Raw genomic sequence first — 21,151 nt, forward strand, 5'->3', positions numbered from 1 at the left:
AATGTCTCTTAAGCTATGTCATAAATCCTGCACACCAGAAACAGCACTGTTGCTCCAAATAATTTAAAGACACCATCTAGCATAGCATAGCCTCACTGAGAAACAAACACTATTATACAAGAGCCTGAGAAATCCTATGCATAGTCTGGTTTCCCAGTTTGGGGGAAAATATGCCAGAATGGTTGAAATGCAATAGACCTTGGTCAAAGATTTACTAAAGGACAAAAATACAATTGTTATTCCTGTGCTTTCTACAACCTGCCAATTTTATTTCCTTTTCTCAATCTCTCTGCAAGTTCACTTGGATCTTGGTGAACCATGACTTGCCTTTATTAGACCCCTGTAAGCAGGGACAATGAATGTGCACATTTTATTGAACTTATAAGTGGCTTTTTCTGCTCTCTGCACTGGGATCAAGGCCAGTTTTTCACTGGGAAACCAGATAATGTAAGTAAGCCCTATTGGCTTAGGCGCAAGTTCCTATAGGCGTAGCACTGGTAAGAAATACAGGCAGAAAGAAAAGGAGAGTGAAAGGGAGGAGAACGTGAGGAGGTAACATCAAAGGAAAGAAGCTAGAATTGGAGGAAAATGAATTAGAAGTGATTTTTCTAACCCAGCATGGCAAGTGAACACAATATAAGTACTTCCTTTTTGCAATCATATAGAATTATAAGACAAACAAAATGACACAGAAAGGCAGTGCCGCATTCTTTGAAAAATGATTAAGCAACTGAGGTAATTACATGGCTACTCTATCTTGAATAAAGAAATAATTAGCTTTCATTTATTCACAGTTCATCTGCATGAGAAAGTTCCAAAATGGTTTTCCCTCCACAAAGCTGAATAATAACAACTCAGTTTTATAAGAGAGATGTGAATCTATGAACATTTAAAAATGACTTTTGAATCATCACAGCATTTTAAATAATTAATTCATTTGTTAATAAAATGAACAATTAGATGCTCTTGGTATTAGGGGACATTTTAGCATATTCTAATTCTTTAAGAACCGTTTTTCACACGCACAAAAAAGAACCGTTTTTGTTCTAGTTCACAATTGATATATACTTAAAAGTCAACGAGGAATCTAAGGCAAGAATTAACCAAAATATATTCCACAAAGACTAGTCTCAGATACTTTGAAAAAAATTACAATTACTTCCAGTCAGTTCTGCCAACATAACAAACTGGAAATTGCTGCTTGAAAGATTTAACTTGTATGTGATATGAAACAGCAAGTACATTTTAGTTAAGAGAATACTACACTGATAAAATACCTTATTCCTTTTTCTATATATTCTGAATCGATCTGTTTCTACATGTAATTTGGTAGCCTTGATATGGACATTTCTTATTACTTAAAGGTTCTGAAAGATGCAGAGAGTATTTATTCGCTGCTTCCGTTTCAGGATCTTTGACTTTTAAATTCAAAGTTTTTGCATTGTATTTTAAAAACTGCATATATTTCACTGAAATAGGATGGTTTCACTATAAATACAATAGGAGAAGTGGTTTAGGACCAGTTACTTCTCAATCTCTTGATTAAAAAAAAAATTTTTTTTTTTTTGGCTCAAATGGACTTCATGTTACTAAGAAAACACTGCTCAGCACACTTATTACACTGTATTGCAGGTCTTTATTGGAAACGAAGGATTGTATTGATCTGATTTAGAGAAGCATTGATAAATAATTAATTGCTAAAATTACTGGGGACAAAGAAGTGAATAATGCCTGGCAATCTGCGTGCATAGTTTAACCCATGCACCTGGAATTTTGGAAAGCATTACATAAGGGGAAAATCTGGTTGTTAGTATCAGAGAAAAACTCTAAAAGGGAGGTAAGGAATGACTTGTTTGCAAGTTTTAAACAAACAAAAATGAGACCCTGGAAGGCACAGAAATAAGATGATGACTCAGAAAAAATAGGATCAAATTCTCTGTTCAGTGTGTGGTTCTAGACATCAGAATAGGAAAGAAAGGGTGATACTCTTCTGGGTTTGGTCAAGGGCTTCTGAGTAGTCCTGGAGTGGGGAATAAAGATCCCCAGGAGTGTGTCCACTCCTCACCCAAGCATTTAGCAAAGGAGAGGGAAGCCACAAGTTTGAGTGAAAAGAATCTCCCTCTGTAGTCTCCTGTCTTAGTTGAAGGACACTCAAATAACAAAGAAATTGGAGACCTGGGTGAAGAAAGGTCCCCATTTTATGTATCAGTCAAAGAGCTCATTTTGTTAATTAATTTTAACATAATTGGGCCAAGAGTACTTGCAAAATTTGATTGATATTTTGATTGATTGATTTGATTGATACCCTACTGATTCAAAACAAGAGGGAAGTTAAGTCTTACTTAGGACTTTCCTGATTAATTTTATTTTACTCTTTTGATATTGCCTCTATGAGAAGCAACATGGAGGAGCAGCTTCCAGAACTTACATCTCTTCCAATCAGGTCTTCTTGGTTTTCCACAATTCCCCAGGGGGCGATACCTATGGTACATATCTTTCCTCGAGACTTAGATGCATGGTCCTTCAAGGCATCGCCAACATGACGAATAACACCTAAGCAGAAAAAAGAGAAGTGTTAATTTTGCCTTTCAAAGCATTGCTTTCCATTGATCCGAAGGAAACAGTGGTAACTGTTTTTTCTAAGATTAAATGCATTGAATATAAAATTTTGACACATTTCTACAAAACTACACTTGTTCAGGAGAGAACATAAACTTGTAGCTCTGATGCTGGATACATTTCCTGGACTTACAGATGAACTCTAGCAATGAATTCCTTATTTTATCTCTAATGAAAAAAAAAAGAATACAGTATCTGTGAAAAGAAAAATACTTTATACTTAGAGAATCTTTTTCTTATAAGCATAATGATGTATTAACATAACTAAGAACTAACAGCATGACTATATCCTATAAAAAGCATCATCTATAATATATTAAATCTGTACCAAAGTTTGTATATGAATTAGGGTCATCAAATAGAGTAATTGCTTAACTTGGATTTTGTTAATCTTGATTTCACCTTCTTATATACAGAGACATAATGTGGAGACTCTGCTTGTTAATCTTGATTTCACCTTCTTATATACAGAGACATAACGTGGACACTCTGCTTGTAAAGAAAAGGTTGACATAGTCTATGGAAAATTTATGTTAAAAATACATGAATATGTCTTTTTAGACATCATTCTAATTGTTTTCCTCTCTGTCCTAACGGCCTTCCCATCACCACAACCTTTCTCATCATAGTTAAGAGTGAGAAAATCTAGTTTACAAGATGGTAGGAAACGTACATTTACTTTTTAATAAACTATTTGGAGAAGACGTAATTTCTAATCTTTTAACTTCCCTCTCAGGTGACCATTTTTATAGAAGATATGAAATATATTTTCTAAGAAGAGATGTTTCCACTTATTGTTTAAGGAAAACAGCACGCATTCTTCAAGGAAAACTCATACCTAGTGCCATCTCCTACATGAAAGTTAAGTTGGGTTTGATTTCTTCTCCATTTGAACAGAGTTGCAGTTGGTGTATTTTGAATAGTTCAGTATGTCACTGAACATATTCTTTGGTGGTTCATAATCACATGTGAGAAAGAATGTCTCTGCTCAGAGTAAACTCTTTGAGGAGAAGGTTGGAGATACGTGTCTCACTGTCTGCAGGAGCTTCAGGTGCCAGCACAGAGTGAGGGCCCGGGAACTGGTCACTGAACTAAGCACACAAAACACACCAGGCAGTTTAACCACAGGAGACAACAGACATGTGTGAACAACCCGATTCTGCAGTATTCATAACATCAAACAGAAAGAGCCGCCCTTAAAAAATCAAACAACAGGGTAGTGTAAATAGCCACTAATCCACGTTCAGTTGTGCTGGGAGTGTTGAGAAGAGCATCAATTTTTCTTACTCATCCATCTATGGGTCTTCTAAAATAGAGTATTGATAAAGAAAAACAAATACAAGGCAAAGCTATCAACATTAGTGTTAAATTTTTTTCCTGCTGCTACTGCTGCTAAGTTGCTTCAGTTGTGTCCGACTCTGTGTGACCCCATAGACAGCAGCCCACCAGGCTCCCCTGTCCCTGGGATTCTCCAGGTAAGAACACTGGAGTGGGTTGCCATTTCCTTCTCCAATGCATGAAAATGAAAAGTGAAAGTGAAGTCGCTCAGCTGTGTCCGACTCGTAGCGACCCCATGGACTGCAGCCTACCAGGCTCCTCTGCCCATGGGGTTTTCCAGGCAAGAGTACTGGAGTGGGTTGCCATTGCCTTCTCTGAAATTTTTTTCCTATTTATGTGCAAAACTCCTTTGGGGTCCAGTTCTGGACAAGAAAGCTAACTTCATGGTACCCCTCCCTCCATCTGCCACAATTCCATTATCACCTCTTACTCAAGCTGAGTGTGCCACCATTAGAACCTCACTTTGAGTCCTGGACTGAACACTATGCCTGGAGAGAGGTAGAGGTGAACTCTTTGGTTTACAATATTTATGCTATAAATTCTCCTTTTGATATTAGATGCTTTTCACAAAAGAAGAAAAACAATATACAATGTCCCAAGTGCCTGCAAACAGAAGATACATACTTCTTTCCTTTTCTTTTTTTTGGGGGGCTGGGTGGGAACCGGGGCTGTGCCATACTACTTACTGGAATCTTAGTTCCCTGACCAGAGATCAAACCTGGGCCCCTGGCAGTGAGAGTGCTGAGTCCTAACCACCAGACACTAGGGAATTCCCTAGTAAGAATTTCTTTTAGAAACTTTTGAGTTGCTCTCCATAGGAGTTGCCGGTTATGTCAGGAAAGCAAAAGACTGAATAATCATAGCCAAATGATGCCTGTTAAACTGTGAGTGGAAGTTGGAGCTTAAAACCTGAACAGCCAAGAAAGAAAACTGTTCTGTAGCTATTTGATCACCATAAAATAAACAGCTGGCTGGGCAGGTCATTCTAAGATCATCTCAGTTTACAGACTGAGTCAGGGTTTCACATGACAATGATAGGCACAGGCAATTTGCAGCATTCACAGCAGAAATGCACCTATGTTGTTGTGGGCTGAATGTTCACAAATTCTAGATATGGGGAAGAATTCTGAGTGCGGGTCTCACTTAAACATCATCTAAACCAGCGGTCCCCAACCTTTTTGGCACCAGAGACAGATTTTGCGGAAGACAATTTTTCCACGGACAGGGGTGGGGTTGGGGAGAGAGAGATGGTGCAGGCAGCAATGCAAGTGATGGGGAGTGATGGGGAGTCACAGATGAAGCTTGCCTGCTGCTCACCTCTTGCTGTGCGGCCTGATTCCTAACGGGTGATCCACGGCCCAGGGACTGGGGACCCTGATCTAAACTACAAACCAATGACTAAACAACACTGAGATAACATTTTCATTTAAAACTAGTTGGTCCATGGTTATGTTCAGAATGTCCCATTAACTTCAAATGTGTCCACATGGGCAGACTTTGAGTCTTAAAACAAGTCTGAATTAACTTACTGCAGCAATACCTGTCTCTTCCAATTGGCACTTCTGATTCACTCTGGGGAAACATGTCAAAACAATTTACAGGCATCCATTCCATTATCAAATGCACATTCATAATGTTCTGCAGATAAGCATTTAACTCTAAGTGGCTTTGTAAGAACTGATTTGACAGCCTCCCTGGATCACAATATAGAAACTCATTTGGCAGGTAGAAAAAACTACTTGGACTTCAGAGTGGGATATGTTCTGTTGGTGCAGAGTTGATTCAATGAAATATTTTAAAAGATAAACACATACTACTCCAGAGTGTGCTGTCATCCTAGATGGGAAAGGCATTTTTCAAAAATTAAAGCTACTTGCATCAAACTTAAACTCACTTAAAGAACAGGTATGGAATCTCCAATTCAGAGCAAAAGTTATTCCTTAAAAAAATATTGGATGCTTATTTGGCAATTTGAGGTATTGAAAATAACCTGTCAAATTCCATCAGTCATGTTTATAAGTTCTATATTGTCAAGTATTCCAGTCTGTGTCTTAAGTGTAAGTAATTCTTGGTGGAGAAATGACAGCACAGTTATCATTTAGGGAGAGGAAGGAGTGAGAAGCACTGAAAGGAGCAAGAACCAGCAGCTGAGGACGCGGGCAGGGGATGAGGTGAGGATATGCAAATGTATTTACCCTTAGAAGAAAGCGATCTTAGTCATGACATTCTTGTGATCTTATGCTGTCCTTCTCTGTCCCACTTCCAATTACCTGTGTTAACTCCTCCAGTGAATATCCATGCTCCAGTCGTCATGGCTGCTTTGATGAGACCTTTGCCAAAGACTTGCTTGAGTTTTGGCTGGAGTTCAAAGTTCTGCAGGCCCCCATGCACTGAGATGAGAAGCTTGGGAAGCTCCAACTGCCATTCCTTGGTCATCAGGTGTAGGAGGAGATCAGGTTTTGTATCGAAAGATACTCGTACATACTAGAAAAAGAAATGACCGTTGATTAGGGAGGCGGGCAGGGCAGGGTGGCTGCAGCTGCTTGTCTTTACTGATTGCAATGATATGTGTAGTTACTTGAAGAAAATGTCTTGTAAGAAATAAGATTTTTTTTTTTAAGGGGAAAATCAATTGCTTTACTGAAGACCTTCATTAGATAAAGAGATTCACCATTTTTAACAAGTGTTCTTGAAATTCTGAATGACTATAGATTTTAAAATTATGTTTGGGAACTCATGTAAGAATTAAAGATTTTAAAATTAAAAAAAAAATTATTTAACTTTCTAAAATGCAGTATAAACACAACTTTCCCCAGGATGCCTTCTTTGCTCAAAGGAAATCATATTTATATTTAACATTAATATTTGTGCAACAGTTCACATATTGCTACCATTTTCAATATAAGTAATCCCTTTATAATAACTGGACCTATATATGACTGTTTCTGTGACCCTATTATTTTGGTAGGTTTAGAAAAATTCTACAGTTCTACATAATGTAATGAGAAAGTTTAAATATGGTAACAGCTGATTACATTTACTTAAACCTAAATTAACTGCATACCAAAGGTTTGCTTTATCTTTCAAAGAAAAGTGACAAAAGTCATGCCAATTATTTTTATAGAATAGTTGAAAATATTAGAGTGCATAGCAGATATCAAGGTATTTACATATGCGACTAGAAATAAAGTTATTGTAAGTATATATAAATAAAATTCTATAAATACATACAATGACAAATATATATATATATAACTAAACATTTAGATGGGCTTCCCATATGGCTTAGGTGGTAAAGAATCTGCCTGCAATACCAGAGACCCAGGTTCTATCCCTGGGTCCAGAACATCTTTCGAGAAGGGAAAGGCTACCCATTCCAGTATCATTGCCTGGAGAATGACATGGACAGAGGAGCCTGGAGGATCTCAAAGGAGTCCATGGGGTCTCAAAGAGTCAGACATGACTGTTCAACCGTCATGTTATATCTTTTAAAAAAATTATATAAATATTCTCATTTAAATCTTTGTTTCATTATATAAAGATTTCATTTCTATCTGGAAACAACTAGAATACTTGGCAAATGCACTGAAAAGCCTTTTGCAATGCATTGCTGAGCTGGCATTGAGAGAAATATTCAGATACCTAAACAAAGTGGAAGCTGGAATCTCAGGAAGTAAGGAATACCAAAGGAAGCTTTGGCCTTGAGGCTTTTTCCTAAACCCTGGAAGACCCTGAACAGCTGTTTTAATAACTTAATGCAGTATGGAGGGCATAAGGAGAGACCCCCCAGCTTTATGCATGGGGTCTCTTTAAATTCTCCTCTGGTTATTAATAAACAAAAGTGGGCCCTCATACAGATGTTGGTTTACATCTACATTCTCAGTGTGGTCTGAGAAGCATCAGAGTATTTAACGTAAGTGGAGTAATGGCTCCAGATAACCGGCAGAGGCACATGCAAATGATTTGTGAAGGAATGCATCATCAATCCAGGTCTCAAGTAATTCTCTTGGGAAAATAAGCATTTCATTGTAAAAAATATTACAAATTACATAAGGAGATAAAGCAACATGAATGAGAACCAAAAGACACAATAGGTAGCAGAATAAGATCCTCAAAGACAGTAAAATGCTCTGACAGAGAATATAAAATGACTACATTTAATATATTAAGAACATAAATGAGAAAGCTGAATATATGAATAAAGAAAAAGATTATAAAAAATGATCACATCCATTTGAAAGAGTAAAAAACAGAACTTCTAGAAACTAAAATGTAAAAATTTAAATGAGAAATACAGTGGATAAATGCAACTATAAGATCAGATACTCTAACTGTCAGTTCAGTTCAGTTCAGTTCAGTCACTCAGTCATGTCTGACTCTTTGTGATCCCATGAACTGCAGCACACCAGGCCTCCCTGTCCATCACCAACTCCCAGAGTCCACCCAAACCCATGTCCATTGAGTTGGTGATGCCATCCAACCATCTCCTCTGTCGTCCCCTTCTCCTCCTGCCCTGCATCTTTCCCAGCATCAGGGTCTTTTCAAATGAGTCAGCTCTTCGCATCAGGTGGCCAAAGTATTGGAGCTTCAGCTTCGACATCAGTCCTTCCAATGAACACCCAGGACTGATCCTATAGATACAGAGAAATAAACCAGATGCAGCCTAGAAAAACCAGAGAATTAGAAACACAGAAGAAAATGTGATAATTTTATAGGAGGTAATCAGAATTCTAGATAGAAATAAAAGAGATAACAGGCAAGAAACAATACTTGAAGAGATATTGGCAGGGAATTTCTCAGAATTACTAAAAGATTTCAATTCTCAGATTCAAGAAGTTCAATGAATCTGAAGCAGGATAACTAAAAAGAAAACCCCATCCATACATCAGTCATAGAGAAGACCAAAGGGTTGGGGTGGGAGAAGCATTCAAAAGGAGCTAGAAAAGAAATACTGATCACCTACAAGGAAACAGTCTAACTAGACTGAAGGCTTATTTCCAGCAGCAACAATGGAGGCAAGAACAGTGTCTTCATTGTGCAAAGAGAAATTTGTCAGTGTAGAATTCAACAAAAAGTATCTTTCCAAAAATAAGATCATTTTACAGACATTTTCAGACTACTAAAGCCAAGTATTTACCTCTAGTAGACTTCTCTGAAGGAAATTTTAAAATACATGGAGCAGGCAGAAGTTACATGACCCCAGATGGATGATCCGGGATACAAGAAAGAGTAGTAAATAAAGATATTAGCATAAACAGTAAATTTTAAAAAGCGTTAGTTGTAAAATATAAAGTGATAATAGTGTCTAAGTTATGGTGGAAAGGGATAGAATAAAGTGCTGGATAATATAGAATATAAATTAGGAAGCAATAATGAGAATTAAAGTATTCTAAAGTCTACATATTGTAAGAGAAAAGTATTAAGTTTGGAATTTGTTAAATATTAATGTTGAAGCTGCATAACAAAAAGAATAGACTTGCATGTAATCATACAAGCATGTCCAGGACATGACAATTTATTGTAATATTTTTTGGATCTGGGAGATCCCATTACCATAAATATCTCAAAAATTATATGTTATTCTTTTGTTAAAGTATATTTTAAGTATATTTAGTTGAAATGTGAGGCAAAAACATACAAAATAGGAAAGTAGTTTGATAAATTAAGCTGCATCATCAAGAAATACCAAAGAGCTAGAGTTAACCATTTATTGTACATATACGAGAAATATAAAGAAGTAGTATTAGAATTTAACAAGCTGATTTTATATTGATTTGATCTACACAGCAAAAATTAATTCCATAATGGAAAGAGTAAAGGTTGGCAATTTTAGCTAAGTATATTATATTAATAGAATTTTATCATATACCAACAGAATTTAACTAGAGTTTATAATGTGTGAAATAGGAACCTTGGGGCTGGAGAGAGGGTATTGCAGTGGTAGAAGCAAACATAAATGTTTCTTAAATAAAAGTTTAAAAAATTATTATTGTTATATTTGTTATCTCATTGAGTGTTTATAAGAAGGCTACCTATATAATGGACACTATGTTTTCTGTGCCTAAACACTGAATTTATGCTACCTAAGGAGTCATAATTTAGGAGCTTTACTAGATTAAATTTATATAATTTTGACTAATTCTAGAAAGGGATACTTAGTCAAATAAAGTAGAACTGAGATTCAGAAGGCTTCAAAACTATATAAACCAAGAATGTTCTGTATGGGAGATGCTAAAAAACTGCATTTCCAGTTATTCAATAACTTCATATCTCAACATCACTCTCTTATTCCTTAAAAAAAACAAGGATCCATATTCTTCTAAGGTGAGATATAAATTACACTTCTAAATATAGGAAAACATTTACATATAAAGATTCTTCTAAAATTATATGCCCCTTCCAAGCCTAAAGTTGTTTTAGGCTTATGATTAGGATTATCGCTTTTTGAACTTCAAGATACCTCACTGAGTGTCCCCACCTGCATGTTTCATTTAGCCATGTAAATAATGTGATATCCTGAGCCACAGGGAGTATCTGGGAACAGACGCACCTATATTACTAACTCAATGTGAAGAGAGACTACAGCCATACTAAATTACTACAGAGACTGTGTAATAATTTTCATAGGCTTAACCTACCTAAATAATGCATTCTGGAGTTCAATTATTTACAGTAATTAGTAAGAATAACTCAAATATGTTTTTAGGAATAAGTCTCACTCGGTAAATAATTCGCTTTGGAGCTTCTAATGTTATATATACAAGTTACCAATAAGGAACCAAATTTACTGATCACATGAACAGATCACTGGAAAGCTACCAATTTAGTGAATATTTTAAAATTCCTTTTGAACTAGATTAATCTTTTTCCTAGTTAGGAAACCAAGAAAAGCTTGTTTGTGACCACAAAACACTTGTTCCCCAGTTAATAAGTGCTCCAGTGGAAATGCATGAATGACCTCAGATCACCTTCTCCCTAGCTCTCTATCTTACAGAGGAAGAAAGGAAGGCCTGTGTAAGGTCCTTTTGTTCATAAGCTCTCTTTCCATATTTCGCCTGGCTCTCAATATTTTAACTACCGAGAAAAACACCCTAAATTTACAACCAAATCCCTTGTGTTCCAGACACATATTTGCTGTGTGTAAATTCACACTCCAGGTCTCTCTGACACCAGGTCCTTACTGTTGACCTCGGAAACATAATAAATGCCTTTTCTCCCCTTACTTCTCCTTTTCCTTTACCTATAACCAAGCGGTCTGCGAGTTCTAATGACCCATTTTTCAAATCGTGCTCTCAACCAGGCCTGTCCCTCTATTGCTTTAGTTGCTATTTTAAGAATAAATGCTCTTACGAGGATGTCAGTATGTGTCATGACAACAGTCCTCACGGCTTTTCTAACCCTGTGTTCTCAATGAGACACCAGCAGGCGACTCCTATCCCCAATACATTTTTAGTAATACTATTTTTCAATTCAAAGGGTTACATCATATGTAAACTCCCATTCTGCCTGTCGTGATCTCCACAATTTGGCCTTACTGGACTTATTTAGAGGCATTTCCCCCACTCTTTTCTGTATTTGGTTAATGCTATTCCTCAAGTCCTGGAAAACCCAGTTTCTCCCCTTTCATCTACATAAATCATTCTTGTCTTTCAAAGGTTCTTATTGACTTTTCCTTAGAATGCAAGCTCATGTTGACACAGTATAACTCTCAGTGAAACTCAGTATAATATACATAGATATTTTCCCCATCGTTTCTTACATGTGTCAGTTTTATCTCCTCATTTGCAAGATATCTGAGGGGAGGGATCATGTGTCACCTGACCTATGATTTTGGATAATCCTTTCTCTCCTGGCTATGATGTAGCTACAATCTCAGAAATAAAAAGGAGTTTGGAAATATCTTAGCAATCATGGAAACTAGAAATCATCTGTTTCAGTTCTGCCTTAGGGATGAGGACACTGAGACCCAGGGAAGTCAAGTGACTGGGACATCAGAATTATTAATAGTTATCTACTAGTTAACCACTCACCCAATCCATTATTAAAGCTACTGTTACAGTGGAAACTCTAGGTTGAGCTGGGCTCCTCAAACTTTAATATGCAAAACACATTTGCTGCTGCTGCTAAGTCACTTCAGTCGTGTCTGACTCTGTGTGACCCCATAGACGGCAGCCCACCAGGCTCCCCCAGGCAAGACACTGGAGTGGGTTGCCATTTCCTTCTCCAATGCATGAAAGTGAAAAGTGAAAGGGAAGTCGCTCGGTTGTGACCGACTCTTCGATACCCCATGGACTGGGGGAACCTCAAAAATTCAGGTTCTTATATAATAGGTCTGAGGTGGGACTTGAGGTTTTGCATTTTTAACTAGCTCCCAAAAGGGACCACATGAGTAGGAAGAATTACAACTTTTTCCCAGACCAAAGATTCTAAGTGGTGTGTGTCTTGTGTTTATCACTGGGCCAAAGGCAAGAAAGAACACTTCAATATTTTACATAAAAATCAAAGAGAAGAATGGAGGAAAAACTGGAAAATTACTCAGGCCATGAGAAATAGGAAAGTGCAGTCATTAATAAGCTACTCAATTCCAACTACCTGATTCTTTTTCACCAGGACTAATTCTTATACAATGGAATCCATGATTAACTACATTATTTATGTTATCTATCAGCCCACCCCTGATTATCTAGACGCTGATAAATAACACAAATACTAGGTGTCCCTGTCCCTTTAATGTTGGCCATTACTTTAGATTTATTTTGTCCTTCTCTTGGAGAATAAAAGATCTTTTAAAATGGAAGTATTTAAATGAATCAATCCATTACCTTTTGTCATGTTTTTGTTTAGCAGCTCAAGGAAACAGTTAGGGATACCACGGTAATTAAAACTAAGGGATAAAAGGACATTTTATGATTACTTGGAGATTTCAATTTCTAAATTATATTCTTATACCCATAAAAATCATGTTACTCAGTAACCTCTCTTGGAACTGTATTAATAATATAACAGTTAATTCTTGTGCCAAAATCAGCAGCTTCAGGTTCATAAATGGTTGTGCCCAGAGCAATTAATTCATTCCTGCTAAATGGTCAATGTGATTAGAAATTAGGAGCTATTTTGGTTATCAAGGTAAGCAATTTTGACTGTCTACTTGTGAAGTCATTAATTGCTAAGGGGTCACCTTACAAATAACCAGAAATCTTCCTAACATGTATACTAAATTCTGTGACCTAGGCAGTACTCTGATGCAGTGATGCATGCTCCCATTTACAGGTTTCCCTGGACAAGGCATGGCAAACCACTCCAGTATTCTTGTCTGGAGAATCCCTATGGACAAAAGAGCCCGGGGGGCTACAGTCCATGGGGTCACCAAGAGTCGGACACAACCGAGTGACTAAGCACAATCATGTGCAGCAACACATTCAAGCATCAGATACTGCACTGTAAGTCATCTGATCAGTTTGAGACCCTCTCTTGTGAAATGAGGGTAATCTTGAACACCACACAGAACACTAAAGAGTAAATTGCGGGAAAGACCTGGAAGGAAAACCAACAGATGGAAATTAGACTACAGGCACTCACAAATGACTTTTGCACCACACGACCTACATAAGTTGCCTTTAGCTCTTTAATGTACTTTTCAAGGTAGCCCTTTGTAAGTTATCTGGGGAGTGACTGGTACAAGTTATAAAAAGTACCTATCCAGAGGGAAACTGCTACCTATATCTGCAGCCACCAATCCTATCCTTCTCCTTCATGCCTTTAGTTCCCTAATTTTAATTTCTAGAAATAAATTGAGCTCAAATGAGTTATCTACACCAGTACTAACATCATTAGTGTCCCTGCCTGACAGGAGACAGCCTGTGTGATGAGCTAATGAGATTTTAAGAAGAGCATCTAAAGAAAGCACTATGCAAAACAGAAGTTCTATCTTAAATTGTACGATTTGATCTCTTCCTAGGTGCTTTGGGGGCCAATGCATACAAGCATGATTTTCACAAGAATACTTTGAATTCCAAACCACAAACTGACAAATGAAATTTTGTAAGTAAGTCTATAGTGGCAAATTTGAGTTTTTGTTTTGTTTGAGTGGCAGAGGTAACTAAAAATTTGGGTAACTAAAATTTTTGAGTTTTTGCTTTTTCCAGTTGTTAAGGTTTTTTGGTTTGTTTGTTTAGCAGGTGATTTCACTGCAGTTTTTCCTAAAGGCACTCTAACCTGCTCCATCACTAGAAACGATAACTATTCACTTGTCAAAGCAGAACTCAACTTTACTACGGCTTCACTGCATTAAACTGAGAGGGAAGTCACAGAGGTGCCACAGATCAGACAGTATTCTTCTCTTCAAAACACTGAGGGTGGTGAAGGCTGAGTGGAGAAGCAGCCATCACTACTTAGAATAGGCTGGGGCTGTTTAATTAGAAATAATAATAATTTTCTTTAGAATTCTGAACTTGACCCATTGTGGAGTAATTTGCCTCTGGTTTTAAACTAAAGTTTTACTCACATCATTTTGCCCAGCTTTTAAATGAAGAGGTAAAATAACTACAGGACAATAAAACTGGTTACACTTTAGGAAACGGTAAATGGCAAATCTTTCTAACCCTCACTGAGCAACCATCTTCAATTCTGAGAAATAATCAATTGGTATATTTCAGTAGTACTTTCTCTGAGTAATGGAACTACTACAGCTAAACCTATTTTAACAGTATTTTTAATGCCTTTCTTCTGAGCATGTAGTGGGAAATTTGCCCCATTTTCCTTCTATTGAGAACTGTGACAAGCATCTTTTCATTTTCTAATTCTCTGTAGCCCTATTTTAAATGAGTAGTTTTAATTAAAGTTGTGGCCAGGGAGAATATGTTGCATCAGACTCCTGAGACAATTTTGCTGATATCAGCTTTCCAAGTCCATGGAGCCTTTGGTTTTGCACCAAGTGTTTAATGCTTATAGCGGTTTAATGTGCGAGTTGAACCACTAGAAAGAAAGATCCCTAGAAAGAAAATATTTGGAATGCAAATGTGAGGTGTCACTGTTATAGGAGTTTTTGTTTGATTGACTCACAAAATTTTGGGAGTTAAAATGCCATTGTAATTTATTCTATATTGCTTTCAGGATTCTTCAATATTAGATAACAGGTGCTCCAGGTGATTGATGCTGATAAGCCAAAACTAAAGGTTTAGAAAGAATATAAAACTTCACTGAGCATATCACCCAGTTGCAGGGGAGTACTCTGCAAATTTTCTGCCAGAATTGCTTTTGTGTAAAATTTTCTAGAGCAAGATGGGTTTCTTGAGGAAGGTTAGTTCTTACTTCTGTATAGGCCTATGATTAAGATCAGAAGTTTAAATGATACATTCTAACTTTATTCCCAGTTTCTGAAAGGTTTTTCAAAGGTACTGCCAATAATCTCAATAGTCTAGAAATTTCAAGGTGGAATATGGAAAGCAACAGAGCAATTGCAAAACCCCTCAAAAACTACACCATGCTGTACAAAGCTGCTTAGTTAGCTATAGTCCAGTGATGAGGCATTTTGTTTTGTACTGGGATTTATTTAATATATTTTGTGCATGTCAATCGATGATTCTCATTTCAAATCTCCATAATGCAAAGAAAGACAATTTTAAGACAAGAAGATTTAATCCTAAAGCATTTTAAGAGTATAAGATTGTAGATGTCATGCTGCTGACAGCATGCCCTTCCCCAGACACACACGGAGTATTATATCTCCTCAGTCTCACCTATTCCCTCTCACACCCTCACCTTAATGCTCAGAATAGAAAGATTGCATCCTGGCTGACTCAATACTTAGAGCTCTAAGTGTGAAATGAGGCATAGGAATAATTCTCTAAATTATATGAAAACTGTAATAAGGGGCTCAACTTGATCTAATAAGCAGAGTGAATACCAAGGGAAAACATGAAGAGAATTATGTAGGTGACTTGAGAAGTTTAAATACAAGTCCTTAATTAGGTTATACTTACCTGGTCCCTAAGTCAGCTCAGCATTACTTGGAAGAGATGATTAGTAAGCAAATAAGATTCTAATTAAGTCCAGCATGCTTCCTTCTCTAAATAATTTAATAGCCTCAGCCCCAGATATGAAGAGTCTTAGAGAAAGGACCCAACATCTGCTGTCAGACCATCTTATTATTGCTACATCAGTTTTAAAAAGTTGCCTGGAACCTAGTCTAGTAAGAAAATGCCTAAACCAGGGCTTCAGTATCTTAGAACCTTCTTTTGTCCCCGAGTTCTGATTTCATGAGGCATCTGAGTGAACTGCGAGGTCATTTAATCCCCAGGAATGGATGTTTGGGGCATGCAGTTTGGTAGGATGTGGCTTGCTGTAAAGAAGAGAGGAATGCAACTCCTTCATTCACTGTTAGCTTTGCACAAGACTTCTTTCTGTGCCACAGTTTCTCTCTCCATAAAGTAAGAGAGATGCTGGTCTCACTGCTGTTTCACTGGGCTTTGTCAAGCCTGAGAATTAGGGACAGAACAGCAAAAGTACTGGGAAGGTCTTGGATAATAGTTCCATTAACCTAGGATATAATTTTATGAAGAACTCTTTGTGCTCACAGCTTTTGAGTTCAATTAACCTCAACAAATACTAGTGATCTTATAATTCTACTAAAACATTTTCAAAACCCTTAGAAAGGAACTGGGCTTACCTTGAGATTCAGGTGGTAAAGAATCCACCTGCAATGCAGGAGACCTGGGTTTGATCCCTGGGTTGGGAAGATCCCCTGCAGAAGGGAAGGGCTACCCACTCCAGTATTCTTGCCTGGAGAATTCCATGGACTGTATAGTCCATGAGGTCTCAAAGAGTTGGACATGACTGAGTGACTTTCACTTCATTTCTTCATAGAAAGGAACTAGAAACATATAGTAACTAGCTTCTTTTCAAAACATCTACTATAGTCTGTACCAGGCATACAAGACAGAGAAGAAAAAGATTTGATGGAGAATCCTAAGGATCTTGAGTTCAAAAACTAGCTTTGTCAAATAACTGGGTGACTCTCAGAAAATAATTTAACTTCTTTGGGCTTGAGTTGTCTATCTGTAAAATAGGTAAAGAGATTGGTATGATTTAGTATTTTTAAGGTTGGCTGAACAGTAGAATAACTGAGCTAACTTTTAAAACACTTTGGATGTCCAGGTTCTGCCCCAGACCTCTGGGAATGATTCTGGGCATGGGCATTGGTAGTGGCCCCACAGGTTATTCTGAGCCTCCAAGTAGAGAACCACTGCATTGACCTCTCATTGTCTTTGGTGATCAAAGTTCCGTGACATCACGGTGTGCTATCTATGTAGTGACACAGATACAAATGTGAGATGTGGTTCTCATATAGCCCACTACATTTTAATAATGAGTCCCTTTACTTCAACTGAATCTTCCACCAAACTATGGCACCTTCTGCCTCGTGCTGTGTCCAGACCACATTGGCATTTTGACCCAAGTGCGTCAATTTGGGTTGTCTTGAGGGGAAAAGTTAACATTATACCTTATTTACTTATTTTTTTTAATAATGAAGGTCAAAGTTAACCTGCCCTCTAGAATTTTTTGACCACTTTGTTAACAATCATTTCAACTTTCAAACATTGTTGTTAGGAGAAGGGGACCAGAGACATATTAAGTTAGTTGGCCTGTTTCACTTCAATCTTGGTAAATAATTTAACCATGCCTCCCACATCTGAGGATTGGCACTCTTAGACAGTAGGTGCTGATTTTTCCCTTTGACAAACTGCATGTCAGTTTGCTGGAGAGAACAAGTGGTAAAGAAGGCACATGTCTGTGTGCTCAGTCAGTCAGTCTTTTCTGACTCTTTGGGACCCCGTGGACTGTAGCCCGCCAGGCTCCTCTGTCCATGGGATTTCCCAGGCAAGAATAATGGAGTGGATTGCCATTCCCTTCTCCAGGGGATCTTTTGGACCCAGGGATTAAACTTGTGCCTCCTGCATCTCCTGCATTCTCAGGCAGACTCTTTACCATTGAGCCACCTGGAAAGCCCATTAAAGAAGGCACAGGGTAGCAAGAAATGACTGTCCTGCCTGATAAAACAGGTCATCTGCCCTGTGGATAACTCCATCCCTTTTTCCAGACAGGAGAACCAGAATAATTCAAGGCAAGGGCAAGGGCAAGGTGGGGCATGTGGTCTGTAGTATTTCAGGCCAAGGTAAAGATGTAGCTATCCCTGCCTCGGGCTGGCTGTACTTTGGTGGGTTTTGTGAACAACTTCGTGGGAAGTCTCACCCTCACATAGATACTGAGCAATTCCCAGGGAGGAGATGGCAATCCATTGTTGGTTTCCCATCCACTGAGGGTTGGGGCTGTCATTCATGGGGAAGGAGTACTGATTTCCTTATCCCTGCTGAATGCCTTCACTTTCATTTTATACTGGGTCCCACAAATCATGTAGCTGACCTTGCCTAACCCGACTGCCAAGAGACAACTCTGAATTCGATAGAACTATGTGAGCCCATGGGGAGAACTGTCAAAGTTCAATGTCCTTATGTGTTCACTCTCCTGGAACAGAGTGAAAGATCTAGCTGCCTCTTGAAGTTTTTCTTCAATTCTAAGTATTACATTATACACATATCGTATATTAGCTGTGTGGCATGGGGCAAATTATTTACATTTCTGTGCTTTAAAATGTCATTTTGTCATATAGGAAAAATAATACTAATGTCATAAACATGAAATATATAAATAAATATAAATACTTGGCACAGCACTGGGCAAGTATTTAGATGTTTAATCAATTTTAGTTGAATAACAAATTCATTATTTTTTATAGACCCTGAAAATCATTGCAAAAGTATTTTGATTAATAGTTTGAAGGATACATGTTCTAGTAAATATATTTGGAGTATCAATCTCCAGGGTTCTTAGAAATTTTAGATTCACTAAAAACTCTTCAGGAGGGGAGAATTTTTAGGTAGAAGAAAAACTGTATGATGAGAAGGAATCCTTATTGCCAAATTCAGACTTAAATTGAAGTAGGGAAAATCACTAGACCATTTAGGTATGACCCAAATCAAATACCTTACAATTATACAGTGGAAGTGACAAGTAGATTCAAGGGATTAGATCTGATGGACAGAGTGCCTGAAGAACTATGGACGGAGGTGCGTGACATTGTACAGGAGACAGGGATCAAGACCATCCCCAAGAAAAAGAAATGCAAAAAGACAAAATGGATGTCTGAGAAGGCCTTACAAATAACTGAGAAAAGAAGAGAAGAGAAAGGCAAGGGAGAAAAGGAAATATATACCCATCTGAATGCAGAGTTCCAAAGAATAGCAAGGAGAAATAAGAAAGCCTTCCTCAGTCATCAGTGCAAAGAGATAGAGGAAAACAACAGAATGGGAAAAACTAGAGCTCTCTTCAAGAAAATTAGAGACATCAAGGGAACATTTCATGCAAAGATGGGCTCAACAAAGGACAGAAATAGTATGGACCTAACAGAAGCAGAAGATATTAAGAAGAGGTGGCAAGAATACACAGAAGAACTATACAAAAAGATCTTCATGACCCAGATAATCATGATGGTGTGATCACTCACCTAGAGCCAGACATCCTCAAAGGAGAAGTCAAGTGGGCCTTAGGATGCACCACTACGAACAAAGCTAGTGGAAGGGATAGAATTCCAGTTGAGCTATTTCAAATCCTAAAAGATGATGCTGTGAAAGTGCTGCACTCAACATGTAAGCAAATTTGGAAAACTCAGCGGTGGCCACAGGACTGGAAAAAGTTAGTTTTCATTCCAATCCCAAAGAAAGGCAATGCCAAAGAATGTTCAAACTACTGCACAATTGCACTCATCTCACATGCTAGCAAAGTAATGCTCAAAATTCTCCAAGCCAGGCTTCAACAGTACATGAACCGTGAAGAACTTCCAGATGTTCAAGCTGGTTTCAGAAAAGGCAGAGGAACCAGAGAGCAAATTGCCAATATCCCCTGGATCATCGAAAAAGCAAGAGAGTTCCAGAAAAACATCTATTTCTGCTTTATTGACTATGCCAAAGCCTTGACTGTGTGGATCACAATAAACTGTGGAAAATTCTGAAAGAGATGGGAATACCAGACCACCTGACCTGCCTCCTGAGAAATCTGTATGGAGGTCAAGAAGCAACAGTTGAAATGGACATGGAACAACAGACTGGCTCCAAATCGGGAAAGGAGTAAGTCAAGGCTGTACATTGTCACTCTGCTTATTTAACTTCTATGCAGAGTACATCATGAGAAACGCTGGGCTGGAAGAAGCACAAGCTGGACTCAAGATTGCCCGGAGAAATATCAATAACCTCAGATATGCAGATGACCCCACCCTTATGGCAGAAAGTGAAGAAGAATTAAAGAGCCTGCTGATGAAAGTGAGAGAGGAGAGTGAAAAAGTTGGCTTAAAGCTCAACACTCAGAGAACTAAGATCATGGCATCTGGTTCCATCAACTTCGTGGCACAAAGATGGGGAAACAATGGAAACAGAGACTTTATTTTTGGGCTCCAAAATCACTGCTGATGGTGACTGCAGCCATGAAATTAAAAGACGGTTGCTCCTTGGAAGAAAAGTTATGACCAACCTAGACAGCATATTAAAAAGTAGAGACTTCACTTTGCCGACAAAGGTCCATCTAGTCAAAGCTATTGTTTTTCCAGTAGTCATGTATGAATGTGAGAGTTGGACTATAAAGAAAGCTGAGAGGCGGAGAATTGATCCTTTGGAACTGAGTGTTGGAGAAGGCTCTTGAGAGTCCATTGGACAGCAAGGAGATCCAACCAGTCCATCCTAAAGGAAATCAGTCCTGAATATTCATTGGAAGGACTGATGCTGAAACTGAAACTTTAATACTTTGGCCACCCAATGTGAAGAACTGACTCATTGGAAAAGACCCTGATGCTGAGAAAGATTGAATGCAGGAGGAGAAGGGGACAACAGAGGATAAGATGGTTGGATGGCATTACTGACTCAATGGACATTAGTTTGAGTAAATTCCGGGAGTTGGTGATGGACAGGGAGGCCTGGCCTGCTACAGTCCATGGGGTCGCAATGATTTGGACATAACTGAGTGACTGAACTGAACTGAACTGAGAAGGAATCTTGGCTTTGTCCATCATAAGAGGCACAAATGCCACACCCATAGTAACTGTCTAATTGTTGAGGTCTGCAGTGAATAAAGTGGAGGGGATGCCAGG

At 38.0% G+C, this 21,151-nt stretch overlaps 1 protein-coding gene across 14 annotated transcripts in view; it reads right to left on the bottom strand.

Annotated features, from left to right (window-relative positions):
• Nucleotides 1-21,151, bottom strand: part of TRPM3 (transient receptor potential cation channel subfamily M member 3) — a 927,399-nt gene that overhangs the window by 276,452 nt on the left and 629,796 nt on the right. For all 14 annotated transcript variants that reach the window (XM_068974646.1, XM_068974645.1, XM_068974643.1 and 11 more), the window contains exons 4-5: nucleotides 6,228-6,441; nucleotides 2,429-2,553 (exon numbers count right to left, since the gene is read on the bottom strand). In XM_068974646.1, the coding sequence (XP_068830747.1) occupies nucleotides 2,429-2,553; nucleotides 6,228-6,441 (339 nt within the window). The remainder of the gene's footprint in view (nucleotides 1-2,428; nucleotides 2,554-6,227; nucleotides 6,442-21,151) is intronic.

This window comes from Capricornis sumatraensis, chromosome 6 (assembly GCF_032405125.1).
Source record: "Capricornis sumatraensis isolate serow.1 chromosome 6, serow.2, whole genome shotgun sequence".
Taxonomy (NCBI): Eukaryota; Metazoa; Chordata; class Mammalia; order Artiodactyla; family Bovidae; genus Capricornis; species Capricornis sumatraensis.